The following is a 16571-nucleotide window of genomic DNA, read 5'->3' on the forward strand; positions in this document are numbered from 1 at the left end:
TGAACTTTTTATCGAATCGAAATTACATGTTTTTAATTAGTTTCATATATTTGATAGGAAGGATGAATTTGTTCTTTAAATAAAAAATATAAGGTATACACTGTTTCCGGTGCAATGACAAGCTTTGTAAATAACTTTGTTGTTGATGTTCTCTGTGACACATTCCCTGACGCTCGACTGCCATGCGAAAGATATTTCACTCAATGTGTGTCGTCACCGACCTTCTCAGCTGACGTAAAATGGCCGCCTTCTACTGACAGCTGAACCATAAACATAGTTTTTCTCTGTTAAAACAATATTTATTGCAATGAAACGCATAACTCCCCTTTTCCTACAGGCATTGCTTTACCAAAAAGTAAGAATCTTGAGGAAATTTAAGGTATTTCATTAAAAAGATGTTACAGTATGGTATACGAGCGGCAGTAGGAGTATCTTACGAAGAGAGGCTTCTTTGACGCGGGCTTTGTACCTATCGGCAGACTGATCACTCGCTCCGATTTCGTCACAGGCGTTCTCAGCTGATGACAAAATGACTGCTTTGTGTATTTAAGTACCAGCTGATTACAAAACTGTCGTTTATAAAACCTATGTAAAATCGATATTTCCATGAATACTTTTAGGTTAATTTGACAAAGTAAGTCGATGGTGTGTAAGATTTCATATGAGCCTGTATGTAATCGACGTACTTTGCGCATAGAAAAGAGGGACGCCAGAAGGGACGCCGAGTACAGGCGTACGAAAAGAGGAGAGGGCTGAGAAAGTGGAAGGTCTTGATGAGCGAAATGCTTTGGCTAGGGTTCTAGTCTGCGATTTTTTCCCGTTCTTCTCGTTGTCCGGGCGGACGGCCAATGAGAGTAAGTAGGTCAGCGAGCGCGACCAATCGGTGCTCGAGGCCGAATCACGTGGGTTTGTTGTTATCTATCAGCTGTTTTTCCCGGGCGGGCGGGCGGCCGGCCGGCGCAGTGAAAGCCGCTTGGTAGTCTGTCCTCAGTCCCTCGGTCGCTCAGCTGTGCGTCACATGTCGGGTACCGCGAGTCCTACTCCTGCCCGTATACCATTGAATCGTGTACCGCTTGCTCGTTCAAGTTACCGTACAACGCCGGATTTCTACTCACCGGCAAGCGTCAGTCATATATTATGCTATCTACCGCGTGCACTCCAAAGTATTATCACAAATCGATCACGAAGTGCCTCGAACATGCGGACGGCGTGACGAATACAGGCAACGGTGCACGCCGTTTTGTTGATACGTTGAGTTCTGTGTTCAGGCCGCGAAGGCCACCGCGTCCTTCCTCGGTTTAGGATCGCATTTGCTATCGCGATTGCAATTTCACGCAAAACTGCCCAATCTGTCCTCGGCAAGTTATCACGGAACGATGACCTAAAGCAACGTGTCGCAGTACGGAGTTTCGGAGACGTAGGAAGAAAGAAAGGAAAAAAAAAGAGTTGAAGCTACACACGACGAGTAAAACTGGTGTTCTAGTTTCCGGGAGTGTTTTTCCAAATATTCATTCGAATCATAGACATAATATATCAATCGTGTTTCGATCATCTCTTATGGAAAGTGTCGAACTGTTGAGTCGCGCGTGACATTATTTCTTCTCTAGTGTGATCCGAATTTGTTTCCGGTTCGTGCGCTGCATCTACGTACGTTTTTTAACGTGAGTTTCGCGGACGGTAGTCAAAGAGTGAGTCTTTAACTGCGGTGCAAATGATCTATACGAGAGGCAAATTCGCGCGAGATACTTTCGAGAACGATTCGATACATGGTATTTTGTTGTGAAGTATATCGGTGTGTTAGAATCCTCGTTGAACGTTTCAATCGATTTATCGAAGTGATCGAAACGAGAGCCGAGATCGTTTAACCATAGATAATCACGAATAATGTCGACGGGCAAGAGGCTGGCGAAACGTAGCATAATCGGCACCAGAGTGTGTGCTCCCGGCGAGGACGGGAAATACTACAGTGGCGTCATTCACGCCGTAAAAACGCCGGCGTCAGCCGCGTCCGAGTCAGGCCTCAGCATTACACCGAAGACTCGCTACTCCGTGCGCTTCGATTCCGTTCCCGGCGGCCGTCCGCCGAGTCCCAGCACCGAATACTCTGATCGCGATTTGATCGGGCCTGGTTTCGGCTCTGTCACCAGCGCGCATCTCGTGCCCGGCCAGAAGGTCTATCTTACGTACAACGGACGGGAAATTCACGCAGAGGTCACGCAACATCGCGAGCATCTCGACGAAGTAGACGTGATAATTGTACCGAACGGCCAAGAGGTGAGTGAGTTTGGGAATACCCATTTTGTTCTACTTTCTCTTATTTCTTCTATTTAATTTTACGTATTTCGGGTAAATAGTACATCTTTCCAGAGTTTTCAAAACCCGTATTGAAGTAACTCTCGGATGGCGGATGTGACGCTAGTTATTTTTAAGTTCGCTTTCTTGTAATCTCTGACGATAGGTTTATTGGGTAGTTTATTTATTTTGAAGTGACAATAATTTGGTAAATTTTATTTTCGAATAATCGAATTAAATAATTTTATATTTCTAGATCAAATTTCTAATTATCACATTTCTATCACTAACTGCCAAATTTTATGTTCAATATGAAATTGATTCAATGAGAATTGATATTGGAAAGGGAGGAATAGGTCAAAGTTTCGCTCTTATTTACATGTATGTATAGTACATTCCTTTTTCATTCTCGGTAGTGCTGTGTATTACTGTATATCACATACTCATATATTACAAACATATATACGCCGTATATACATACGTTTAAAGAAAAAACGCACAAAGCATTGGCGAGGCACGTTAGGCATAACGAGGTTTGATACGTCATCCGTACCGCCGCCGGGTCTCGTTGCATCGGAGCACAGGTTAGCGCGCATCAAACTCGGCGAGCGCGCATGCGCATAGCCAGGCTGTTCCGCCGAACGCGATGTTCGCGATGTTTTCAGAGAGCGAGAAAAACGTATTCTCGCGCGCGATAACACGCCATCGATAGTACCGATGACATACTATGACGAATTGCCACGATGTTGCGTTTATTCTTAAGGTACAGACGATAGATCTTTGACAGCTGGGCGAAATCAAAGAAAAGGTAAGAGAGGAAAGACGGAATGGCACGTGACGATGTGACAGCCGGCTGTTACCGGGTGGGTGTGTGCGTGCGTGCCGTTAATCAGAAAATTTAATTTTCGTGACCTCGTTCCGCGTGCAGACTGTACAGTGGCTCTCCTATTTACGCGACGCGCATGAGCAGGGTCACTTCACTCCCCTTGTCCGCGTGCGGGATAGAGACAGGTTTAGAAGAGGCAAACACGTTACCTCTATCTGGACACGAATGCCGCGTTGTGAAGCATAACTGCCACACACAATGGAATTCGTTTCTCCGATTGTCGTCGATCTAGCGGATCGGTGATCGAGAATATTCGAGAGTAAAACAATGTCTGATCGTAAATGGGTAGAGGGACCGATGGAAGGGGAGTATGATTTCCAGCGAACGAATAACAGGTTAACGAATGGGTTAACAGAAGGAAATGCCTGCGTCTCGAGGCGCATCCGCCGCCCGATATTGGAGTCACACGATACACGAGACCGATGCCAGTCCGTCGATTTTCGACACGCCTTTCTCGAGTTACGGCCAGATAGAATCCGCGAAGTGGCCGCGCACACGCGCGTATACTCGCGTATACAGTTGCCGAGAGCCGCAAGAGTTTTTTGCAGATTCGTAGAAAAGCGTAGCGAGCGCAACGTAATAAATACCCCATAAAACGAGGGATAGCGCTATTACGGTCGGTCAGGCGTGGCAGAGAAGTATACGCAGCCTCGATACCGCTACGTGGGCGCGGTTAGATTCGTAATGAGAGGCACTGGCGTTCTCTAGCTTGCTTGTCCGTACAGCGAGGCTCTTTCGCGCGTATGTATGTATGTACGTAGATGCGGGAGAGGTCGGTTTTATGCGCGAAGCCAGTACGGTAGTACTGGCCCGTGCACCGGCTACCGGTGACCCCACGTGGAACGCATTAGCGCAATATCTTTCTACCTCCGTTAGGTAGCTCAGGCGTGACCACGGTTTCATTTCGTGGAAACTTTGCTGCGCGCTCGCGAGCGCTCATGCTCCACTCGGGGGAAAAAATAAACCGGATCTGGTCAGACCGAAGTGTCCGGTTCCGATATTTTTGCGCCCCGCAATATGTAGTTATGTCTGTTTTGCACGAGTTCACCGGAAAATCGGCCTGCCTTACTGCGGTGGCAAATGGTCAAATTGTCGCGTTTTTACTTAACAACGATGTCACGTAGACTAAAGACATGTTTCCAGTAGATGTTTAGAATGAAAGACTGACACTTAAAATTCTTCGAGGAATAGTTGGTTTTTATTTGTCAAATTTGTATACATTTAAGGGTATGTGTATTACGATAGAGAATTCATAAACAAAATTACGCTAGAAAATTTTATATTTCGGTTTGGGTATTAAATGATAATTTTATTGTATTATAACTTATTTATGTAATTAATTAATTTTGATTAAATTGATAATTTATTAAATCAAAATTTTTTAAATTTACATATCTCTTGATGATTTCGACAATGGAAAAATTCTGACAATGGAAAATATGAAGCGGTAGCAGAAGGGGAGACTCATTATAGGGTTAAATATAGATAACCTTTCAACACACGTTTATTCTTATTTGAAATACATACATATAGGGCAATTATTACTACATTCAAGAGAGAACTGAAGTTTAAAAAAAGGGAACTTTTTCTTACGTTAATACTCCTTAACATCAACGAAAGCATAAATTCTGAATGAAAATCGTTCAGGTCTTGGTTTCAACGAACACATTATCGCCGGCACGTGATAGTAGTAAACTTCAGAGATTCATCTTAATCTTCTCGATCGCAATTATGATTATTTTTAATCATCGTATCCGTGATGAGATATACGTAACAGAGCGTGTTTTTCGTGTTCCTGTCTTCCTTAATTCACCGTGATCATCTGTAATCTTTAATCGCCATAATTAATCCACCGATGTAGTACTCTGACGTAAGTACTTCCCCACATCGTTACCTGTTTATACATGCAACACATAAGCGAGCGTACATGGCTGACTTTTAGTGACGTCGAAGTATTTACCGAACCGTGAATCGGTAAATACTGGACGGCGTTTATCTGTTAGCGCAAGTACGCGTAAGTGGTAATTTTAAAGCTTCCGTGCGTTCTGCCGACTATCGTGTACCTCTGCTTTAGCAAACATCTTGCATATGCAGTTTCGTAACGTCCACTTCGCGATTCGACACCTCACCGGTCGACGTGCCTTCTGTTAGCCCTGACAATATGTCAATAGCCATGGCGCTCGACCGTCAACTTCGTTGCAGTCCCTATTTTTTCAAAGTATTGTCCATGGCTGTACTCACTATTCATTTAAAGAACTATAAGGAATTCTAAAATTTAACAATTGATTTGCTCATTAATTAGAAATTTTCATTCCTTAAGAAATATTAGATATTACCATCGTTTACAATTTCATAGAAAGAGGAAGAAATTAGCGTAATGTGACATTTATCGGAATATTTATAAGGCTTTACTTGCTCAGAGTTATACTGCTACAAATAATCGGCAATTAATTAAACATGCATCTTACGTATTTAACTAAATGCTTCCTAGAATTTACATGCTATGAATCCCTAAAAGTATCAACTTAGAAGGTAATTTATTTTTTATATCAAGTTTTATTATATTTTCAATAAACATTTATATATATATAAATCCACCTCAAAGATAGTGTTCATATTTTGATTTTGCTATTATTCTAGCACATCTTTCTCTATCTGGATTCCAAGTACCCTATCAAACCGACATGATCGCGCAATAAAATCGCCTCCTTACAAATCCTCGCAGCTATTTCGTCGTATCTCTTATCGCGGTCACAATCGTCAAACTCGCTCACTCTTCTGTCAAATTGTCCAACATAATCACTCTTCAACCAACATGACAAAACAACCGTAACCGACAAAAGTTGAGAATCACTGACGCGTGCATTTCACTGCGACGAAAAGATAGCACAACATTGGATACGTGGTAATGCGTTCTACTGCAGGAGTGCGTTTCGCCGTTAACGGTGCGATCCATCGGGTCTATCTACGGTCACCACGGAAATATCCGACCTGCGGGGCGCATTCGAAATAATGGTCGCGTTTAACGGTGTCACTGGTCACCGGCACAGGCGTGAGACGATTGAGTAAGAGATGGCCAGTGTGTGCGCGCACTTCGTGCGTGGATCCAAAGATAGATATCCCGGCACAGGCTTACCAGACCTAACTGGCCCGACTCTATATACATACATACATAGAGGCGCATCCGCACAACCGTTCGCGATGTAAACAAATGTCGGTATGCGTACAGGCTTGTCTAGCGGTCTGACGTAGTCACGCGGGTGTTTCCTTCATTCCACGCGATCGTTCGTGTTATCTTGTAGCCACTGACGCTTTTGGAAATACGCATATTAGTTTCGATGCATTCTTACTTTTCTTCTCTTATATTTGCTTACCAATCGCTGTATGCGCTGGGGAATCCAGAACGTTTTAATTTTTCTGCCATACAGAAGAAACGTCCGTCCAACAGCTGCCGACAGCTCGATGAGATCCGAGGTTATAATTCATTGCTCTAGTTGCTCGGGCCACGCTCAGCAGCAGGTGGTCAATCTCTCTCGATCTCTCTAACCTCGCCTCTTTTCGTCGCGTGCTCGTTCGATTCGAGGTTACGAACTCGACCGAGGGAAACTGATTGTAAAAGGAGTTTGATTGAGTATATAGTATTTTTATCCGCCACGTTTCGAATATTCTGGTTGTTTACAGTTTAGTCGAGAGAGGTTTTGCAGGTTCGATTAAGATCTACATACATAAAGCTGGTTTCAAACATAAATTGTACGTTTTTTTAAATAGTTTATAAAAATAGCTTACCGAGTGTGAAGTAGATGGAATTAAGTGTCCAAATACTATTTAGACTGAAAAACTATAGTCGTTAGATTTAAGAATAAAGTTAAGTTCCACATAATCGATATCAGAATATGAAGTTAAGTTCTTCAAGATTCTCAAAGATCTTGTTGCATAGTTTTAAAAGTATGTTGGAAACAAAAGTATGTTTAAAATAAACAAGTGGGGCGTAAAAGAAAGGTTCCATGGGATATATAATAATGGCAAAATTGTATCTTCTTGTTTCACGGGCTGATTTTCTTCGCGTATTTTTAATTTGCTAAACGTCGCGCACTGTTGCGGCGCGGCGTGCCGGCTCGAGCTGCCGCGCAGGCGCACAATCGCAGTATGGGCTATTTAAAATAGTATTCGAACAGGCCGGAATGTAAAGTGCACAGTGCGTGCTCTGTTGCACGGGATTATGTCATATGTGCTTGTACCACTTTGCCGGTAAATAGGTTACGCAAGATGGATCACGGATGGTCACTCTACATAAGTATTAACTTATAGTCATAGGCCGGCTGTCCGGCCTCCGTCGCTGTCGCTGTAGCTGTCCATAGGTCCTATTCGACAATTCGAAACTAGAAACGATACATACTGCATTATAACTTTGCAATCGTAGCAGAATTATACGTGATATAAATTAATTTTATAATTCTTCTCATAAAAATTATTTTTAAATGAAAAAAATTAATCTTAAGGTTCGGTAGAATACAGAATTTATAATAGAAATCATTAGTTTGATAATAGCAGATTTTAAAGTACTCGCTTCTCCGTTTTAGATTCTTTATCTTAATTTATGTAACTCTTTTGGGATCTATATATTCTTGCCTCGTATTTATTACCGAGTGCAGAATAACAGTCGATCTTAGGAAAGGTTGGCACGGAAAACGAACATCTGTTTAACATCGTTTCACCAGCGAAAATCGAATATGCATAAGAGCGCTAAAATGCAGATCAGTATCGAAACTAGGATTAAAATCGATGCTATTAGCTGTTACGTGAACTGAATGGTTAAGAATCTACCATTAAGTGGAAAGAGGAAAAGAAAAAAGAAAAATTCCATTCTCTTTTTACGAACGTTGAATTCCCTTTCCACAAAAAAACACAGCGAAACCAAAGTTATGTCATAATTTCGGACGAGGTAGCGATCGGCGTTTACCTTTCTCTTTGTAAAGAGTGGTGCGAACTTGATTTCGGGTTTGGAAACAACATGGCGGTTAGTTGCGCCGATCGACCGTTGGAGGCACTGTATCCTAGCCGATCGCTTATAAAGTCGGTCATAGAGTTTACAATGCAACGCCTTCTCTCTGTCCGGCGCGTACTATACAAATGTCTTTCTACCTGCTTTCCCCCTCCCTCTTACGCTCCTTCTGATTTGGTTTACGGCGATTGCGACTGTGTCGCAATCATTAGCACGTCTGAGTACAATTACCTTGGATATTAGAACAACTCCATGCCACCCGGTGCAATACTTATGCATCGCGTACGATCGCTCACAAGGTTCCCCTCGAAATGGGCGCGTAGTACGCGCGAGACGTGTCGACTTTTAATAAGTTGCACACGCCGACGTGACGGTATGGAATTGCAAAATAGAACGCGCGTGCCGGTATGATTACCCGGAATCATGGTTCTTCAATACCATCCGAGTAATCGTTGCTACTTTGCCCACGCTCCTCGATATGCGTCGACACTCTCTACTGTTATTTAAACAGCGTATTGGCCGTGAACGAAATTTCATTGTCCGCGTGAAAGTAAATCAGCATGCCGCTTGAAATCCGTGCCAAACTGCCGTCCTTGATTTTCGAATCCGACACCCGGAGTTATTTGGATGGATAACATTTTAATTGTTGTGGTAAAAGTTGACGTTTCAGATGCACCAGGAGTTTTTTCTCTTTAGATACTTGGAACGATTGTTTGCTTGTTACGAAATTGACACGAAGTGCGAAATCAGCTGATCGTAGGCATAACGCGTGTAAGTTTATGCGTCTTCGCTCCCACCTGATAATATTGGCCGTAAACGAGCTGCACTGACGTAACAATGCAGCACGCGTCGTAAATTATGATCGATAATGCAACCTTGCACACGCCGAGCTAATATATGGTTGAATATGCATCACCCAAGTCCTCTGAGACTTTCTAACAGTTTCTGTCAATAGTACCGCGTAAGAAGAGCACTATGCGTGGTATAACACAATGTAGATCGTCACAAAGTAGTATTTACCTTTATTATCTAATCCTTTTAACCCGTTATTTTAAATCAAGCAATAGACATCTATGTACGAATCGAATAAACATTAAATTATCCTGATTCTAATTTGAATTCTAATTTAATTCTTAAAGAACAAATTCAAATAATAGAATATAATATCATCTGAATCTGTATAGCGTATTTTCGTCATCATCGAGAAGTGTGACATTGCATGCTTCGATAGTGCTGGCCCTGGCGAACGAATGGCCAGGGCACGAAAAGTTGATGCGCGTGCCATACTGCATAGGACGCACGAGGACGCGAGGAAAAGTGGCGCGTATCTGCTGCACAGAGAGAAAAGCGAGGTCGGGCCTTTCTCAGAGAAGTAGGTCGAGAAGGTACCGATCGTGCACACGAACGCGTGCTGCGTTCCACGCGCGCGAGATTCACAGGAAAGGTATCGTGTTCTGTTCGTCCCTGTGGCAAACGCGCGTGCAATACATACATCCTGTCGGCTCTCACGAATGCGATGGTGTATTGGAAAAACGGGAGGAAGAGTTCTCCCGCATAAAGGCGTCGATTGAACGTGCTCGTTATGCTATTCTTATTTTTTGCTACTTTATGACTTTCCAGTGTACCGCGCTTCCATCTATGTGGCAGAAGATAGGTGGTCTTTCGTATCACCAATTCCATATCGTACACTATCAAATACCTAATTGAATATGGGGACTTGGATGATTTAACGAGACAGCTGAATAAGTCACTCCTACGACCGAGATAAGGCGTGTTCAATTATTTACACGTTGGAGATAAAATAAGCAATTATTAGTTGGATGATCTGACCACTGATTGAATAATCAATACAAACATATTGATTACACCTTTCTGTTGTAAAATAAGGCGCTCGCGTGTGGGTATCTATAGAGGTTTCGAAACACGTGGGACGATGCGATCTGCTATCGGATATCGTTTTGCCTCAATTGGGAAAGATTTCTTGTTTAAACTATTCTATCGATTTCCAAGTGAGAACCAATTGTAAAAGATACAGTCCCCACCTATTTTTTCGAATTCTCGATCCTCTCAATCACAGAGTCACTTACGGTTCGCTATCAGTCTGCGTATTGATGTGCGCGCACACCAGATGAAAAGTCAGGTGGTGATGGCGGGCCGGTCGGCCACCGGTTTTGGTGGAGGGAGACTAAAAATGAAAACAAACTTTCGCTACGTAGAACAAGAAGCTCGGAACGTGTTCGCGTTCACGCGGTGCTGGTTAAGGCGCGTGTAAAGAGACGGAACAAGGAGGTAGCAGTGGAGTCGTAGGAGGGCAGAACGCACGGCGGAACGGGGGGATAGGTTTAAAAGGGGGCCAGGAGAGGGGCGAAAGGCGGCCACATACTCTCCGTGTAACAGAAGAGACGAGCGTGTGCCAGCGTACATTTTACGCAACGTCGCCTGTGATATAACGAGCGCGCGCACGCCGTGTATAAAGAGAAGCCCGGCCGGCGAGCAGAGAGCGATATAGTAGTCGCGTTTCTTCACACCGTACTACGCGCACATGCGTCGAAAAGGTGTGCGCCAGAGAGCAGGATCAGCGTGGCGCGTCGTGCGCCGCCATTGGGCAGCGTTTACCCGGTTTTGCTGGACCCGGTTGAACACAATGACCTAAATGATATCGCGAACCGGGTCGCAGCCTAGATACCGCCGCGGGCCGGCCTTTTCCCGCCCGCCTCGACACAGTCGACAAACGTAGTAGTATCTCTCGCTCGTGCTACGACCGGCAGCCCCAGATTTTCACTTTCGCGCGGGTGAACGTTGACACTCTCGCCTTTCGATAACGCGCCACGAACTGGATCGAGTACTCTCTTATGCATATATGTACGTGGGTATGCGAATAGGTTTTGTACATGCATATATACGTGGATGTCTGTGAGTTTAGGTTTGTGTGGTCGTTTCGATGAACAACGACATATATAACGGCATAGTCGATGAATGAGTAAGCTCTGGTTGAACGATAAACTTTCTTTGTTTGATATTTTTTATCCGAGGTGAAGAGGGATAGAGCCAGGCTTTAGGTAGTTGAGTGGATAGTAATCATATATCGGTTTTGTTACATTTTTAATAGGGCTTATCTGGTGCGATTGCAAAAATTAACTTAAGATTTGTATTTGTTTAGGTCAGAGATTTTGGATATCGCAAAAATCAAAATTTCGTAACTCTGATTTCCTTCGATAATAAGATATTACTTGCAAGTATTAATAATATACTTTCATTTTAAGATTAAGCGAAACTATACAACTTAAAAAACTAGGATTAAATGCACGAAGCGAAACTAGAATTTAAATTAAGCATCTATATATAATGCTACGTTACATTGGGAGTTACATTTCCATATATCAATATATTTTCAATATTCTGGTTTAGAAGCAAACACAATCTCTTTAAAGCACCTGTTAAGCATCTATTATACGAAGAAAATAGTTTCCACGTATTGAAGTTCGTAATTCACCGTGAATTTTTCATCTGACGATTAATTTAATACGATTCTACTACGGTTAGAAGAGACAATTTAGCTCGGGATTTCCGAATTGCAGTCGTCGCAATAGCTACGATGACTCGAAGGTAAACCCAGCCGGTCATTAGTCTGTTCGCAGTCATTATAAATCGTGTCTTGCCGTGATTCTACGGGTAAGCGAGCAAAACACTTTTCTTCGTTTGCTTTTCCACGTGAACGCCGTTACACCACGACTGCACGGATTACCGTTATCGCCGTTGCGTGACCTGCTTTTTGGTACATGCCTTCCTTCAACGGGGAACACTAAAAGAGAAGAAAGACGGAAATACCGAAGCCATCGCAAACTATAATCATCGAAATGCAGTTGTTACATTGAGTATTTTACTCTGAATTTGTAGAAATGTTGTGCAGTTTTGTTTGATCTTGAAGTCTTTACAGATTCAGAGTATACTGAAAATACTAAAATTGCAATTTACGGAAATAGATATTGTTTATTCACAACGTATACGTTGTATAACTTATACATATATTCATATCGCAACTATTCCGAAAACATTTAATTTCTCCTATTATCCCAAAATAAATAATACTTCAATAATGGAACTCGCATAGTGATCCACTTAGAAAGGAAAATATTTATTATAAAGTGTTCCACTTTAAAAAAAGATTAATTTCTCCAATTAGGCCAAAAAGAAAGTTCGTTCCCCGAAACCGTCCGTGTCTCTTGTCTTCTCAGCTTTCGTATCCGAGACCGTGAAGCAGAAAGAACGTTTTCTTCTCGAGCATGTCATCGGATATGGTTCTCTGTTCAGTTTTACGAATTTACACGATGATCGTGACACAGTTGATAAATTTAAGGTCGGTATCGCAGTGCAGTCCTTCGTTTCCAAGCTCGTAAAATCCGAATAAAAGCTGTGGCGTCAATTTCCACGAGCGGCCGTGACGTTATGCGTGCACAATGACGCATGAAGAGTAGGAAGAACCGCTGACAAGAGCGTTAAGGCTGTGGACCAAGTGAGAAATTACTGATCTGGCGTCACCCATGATTGTCAGCGTTTTAACGTCACGATTTATTTGAAATAGATCACGTGTTCAAACGGAGCTCGCGAATGGATTCAAATTTTTATCTCCGATAGAATTCTGACATCTGTCGATTGATTCGTGAACTCGAATAGGGGGAATTTTTATTATTGCGTTGAGAAGACCGTAAATAAGCTCTGCTCCAATCTTCAGTTGATATTCTAATCGTAAATTTAGCACAATATATAAACCATATATAAATTCATAATTCACGTTCTCCAGTTCTTATAATTGCTTCCTTAGCCAAATGATTACCCTTTGACTTAACGTTTCAAATTTACAAAACTAATTTCAAAAACCTATTGAAAATCGTATACAAAATATAGAGAATTCAAAAGCATGCTACCTACCAAAAATTTGCTACCTCGGATAGAAAACTAAGACTCACAGTTTTCAGCTGTATTTTATCCAAGACAGTTGATCGAAACCCATTAGCATTAAACTGGTCGTAGTTGTACTCTTAGCCAACTGACTCATTGTTTGATCTCGTTTACTGTGATCTACGTCTTTTTACTGGAGCTGAACTTCACTTAGGGACAACGAAACCGCGTGGCTCGTTGTCCGACCGAGAAAAAGCCGGTTTTCGCATACACGCTGCAACATTATCTGCCAGCTGCTAATCTCTGGCGTTCGTTCCTTATTCAGTGTCGTAAGTAAGCAAGTGTCGTGAATAGCGTTACGAGGATCGTAGAGGGGATGGCTGTTGACGGTGTTGAGCAGTGACGTCACCGGTAGCACAGCTCGACACAGTGACACCGATCGCCGGTTCTACCGGGAGGAACAATCAGGCCGGCAGCAGCTGTGTACGATTCCTGCTGCCTGTAGTCGCTCACGACTGTTCTCACTCGTGCTGAACGTGGCCTGGCCACGTTATCGTTCCCGACACCCAGGAAAAATGTTTTCTGCTGATAACCGAGCCTCTGTACGGTAGCTCTCTTTGTTTCAATGGCCACTCGATGTTTGTGGTCTTTCTTAGGGAACTTGTTCGCAGTAACTCTATCACATCGGTCTCTTTTATACGTATTTTTTCATTTTTTATTGTAAATGAACTGATCTTTCCAGGAACCGTTTCCTGCTTGCTTCAAAAGAGATTTCGTTTTTGGCAGTGCTGTTAAGGAAGTTTCTTGAATACTTTTGTTGGATCTTTGGACTCTATTTGTTCGTAATTTTTCTTATCGATGTTGTGTTCTTCGTTTAATCCTAATGGCAATTTGATGCTTGAGTACCCATTTCTACTACATAATAATTTCTTAGCTGAAAATACTTATCACAAAATTGTTAAGTAAAAAATTATAGTAGAATGCAGGCAATAACTTTATTTATACAACGAAAAGTGTTATGAAAGAAGTTTCGCTATTTATCGTTAAAAAGCCTCGTGTAACTAGTGTGCATTTCAATGCCTACTTTCCTCTATACATATAAAGTCGTCGAATAAAATTTAATTGAAATAGCCATTCCACAGACTGGGTATTTTTACGAACTTCTTTATGACTACAGATTACAACTAGTACGGTTCGATTATCTAAATTACAATTATTTAACGCTTGGACGGTTTATTTAATCGAAATTGACTTTTAATTTATTTAAAGCGGAAGCAGATAAAAATTTGATAATGAAAAAGTCCGCAGCCACTAGAATAGCCTTTTATCTGTATAAAATTCTCATCTGCGAAACATCTTTTGCCTTGAAGTACATATATTTTTGGAATAAAATTAACTTCTTCGTTTCTGCTTGTTTAGTTGATACAATAGTATTGTTCTTATTAAGAATCTCCTAATTATTTCATGACGATCTCGATGCTTCTTGAACTACCATTTGTGTGTTGTGAAAAATTGATATATATATATATGCTTTATCTTGACAAGATAATTCCCGTTACGAAAATTCGTCGGCGGTTGTTCGTTTTCGCTGTGACGACATAGCTCAGGGAAACGAACGAAAACTGTGAATTAAATCGCGGAATAATTTCCCGCATCTTTATCGTCCTTCGCATTTTATCATCAACAAGCTCGTAATTAATATGAAACGTATCATAAGAAATTGATATATTTCAATATGGTATTTTCCTTGTTCACGCTTCTCGTCGATAATCTAGATATGATTTCATAGATCATTGTCTTCGTTCCTTCCAATCAAATCTACCAAGGCCGTCTTTTGTATAAATCTTATCTAAAGCTACGAGTAATCAGCTCGAATGCGTCGTCGCTGTTCCTTTCTTTCTTTACTTTATTCTTTTTACTTTGTTTTTTCGTAACAACCTTATCAACCGGTCAACTGATATTCGTGAGTTTTTTTTTATGACAAAATTTTTCTTCATTCACCTTTTCTTTTTAACAAAACGAAAGGGACGTTTGCTATTTTCTCTGACCCTATCGTGCAGTTCTCGAGGAATGCATTCGCTAGAAAGGAGTTATTGTCCTTTGTTGCGATAAAATTTGCACTTTGCTCTTCCGCCCATTTCCTTGGGAACCTCTTTTTGCTGGAATATTCACCTCAAATGGATATGTATATACCCGCTCTTTGCGATGTTGTATTTGTTAGTCACAAATGAAATATTCGTTTGAATGTTTCGGATAGTTCAGAAAATAGAATTGAATATCGATTTATGCTCGTTCGTTCCGTGTGTTTTTGCTTGAAATTTTTTAATATCCTGTTTGCCAATATTCCGATGAATTTATATTCGCAGGAAATACGAATCGTCCTCTTATCTTATAATTTTATATTTTGTAATCTTATAATCTTATAATCAGTCATTCTGTCTGGCCAAAGCTGCGCATGATATCAATCTAGATTTCTACCTAAAATTCAATACACTTTTACAGCGAAATTTTTTTAATCTAATATATATTTATTTTAATTTAAAAGAACAAATACGTATTTCGTGTGTCATGACCTAGTACAAAGATATATTTCTGTTCTACCTTAATCATATTTTGAAACGATTCCAGTCTCGATATCTTGTTCTCCTTTGTATGTATCGCAATGCGTCAATTGGTGGAACGAGCGTGTTATCAATTAATTCGATAGAAATTTTGTTGGTCGTATAAACAGGAACGTGGTTTGACAAGTTTTCATCAATCTACCGTCGATAAAGAATCGTATCGATGAATCGACGTTACGTATGGAAATGAAGGTGACGTTGTTGATTGCCACACTGACGCACGCTTTTTCCAAATTGATTGTCAGGATAATAATATTATCTCGTCATCTCGTCAAGCACGTTTAAAGCAATAACAATAACGAGACTCGTACGTATCTCGATTTCTAAATTAGTTCAAAAGTTGAGGCAGGAGTGTTTTCGAAATTTCCGATTACCGAGCTGGAAACTTCCGTTATCTGGCTTGCGCTTTTAAACTCTGGCTGAGATGGCACAGGTAAGGAAACGCTTTAGCAATGAACCTTTTAGTTAAACTCTGTGTTCAGATTGAATCGACTAAGTTTCAGCAAAGCAATGAAATATTTACGTACGATCATTTTTTCATGGAGATTCCTCTAATACGTGTAATATCGATTCAATTGTTAGTCGAAGTGAATACGAAACGATGCATTATGAATTTATTTAATAATCGAGTCGTATAATAACCAGATTAATAGTAAAATAATAGTATAAATTTATCATACCAGTCTGGTTTTTCAATGTAATTTTATTATTCCAGGAATGATTGTTTTTAGTAAAATATAAAGCTTCCAATTAGATATTGAGAATTTAATAATTTATCGTACCTATGACCAAAAGAAGAACCACGTAACTTTCCACGGTTTTGTTTGTGCCTTAAGTTCGTCTTTACGTGTAAAAGGTTTTCGTCTATCTA

At 41.2% G+C, this 16571-nt stretch overlaps 1 protein-coding gene and 2 long non-coding RNA genes across 5 annotated transcripts in view; 1 reads left to right on the forward strand and 2 right to left on the reverse strand.

Moving 5' to 3' along the window:
* Positions 1 to 952: 952 nt before the first annotated feature.
* LOC126916548 (zinc finger protein 395) overlaps positions 953 to 16571 on the forward strand; it is a 94154-nt gene continuing 78535 nt past the window's right edge. The window contains exon 1 of one of the 2 annotated variants that reach the window (XM_050722467.1): positions 953 to 2274. In XM_050722467.1, coding sequence (XP_050578424.1) covers positions 1885 to 2274 — 390 coding nt within the window. In that variant the 5' untranslated portion in view covers positions 953 to 1884. The remainder of the gene's footprint in view (positions 2275 to 16571) is intronic. The other variant, XM_050722466.1, reaches the window with a different exon arrangement.
* On the reverse strand, positions 4666 to 8710 carry LOC126916578 (uncharacterized). 2 transcript variants are annotated; one of them, XR_007710656.1, is made up of 2 exons: positions 6965 to 8710; positions 4666 to 6784 (listed from the first exon to the last, which is right to left on the reverse strand). It is a non-coding gene; the product is annotated as an uncharacterized LOC126916578 (long non-coding RNA). The 2 variants fall into 2 exon arrangements; XR_007710655.1 differs by having other exon boundaries at positions 4666 to 6895.
* On the reverse strand, positions 12292 to 13486 carry LOC126916585 (uncharacterized). The gene is made up of 2 exons (XR_007710663.1): positions 13148 to 13486; positions 12292 to 12682 (listed from the first exon to the last, which is right to left on the reverse strand). It is a non-coding gene; the product is annotated as an uncharacterized LOC126916585 (long non-coding RNA).

This window comes from Bombus affinis, chromosome 5 (assembly GCF_024516045.1).
Source record: "Bombus affinis isolate iyBomAffi1 chromosome 5, iyBomAffi1.2, whole genome shotgun sequence".
NCBI classification, from domain to species: Eukaryota; Metazoa; Arthropoda; class Insecta; order Hymenoptera; family Apidae; genus Bombus; species Bombus affinis.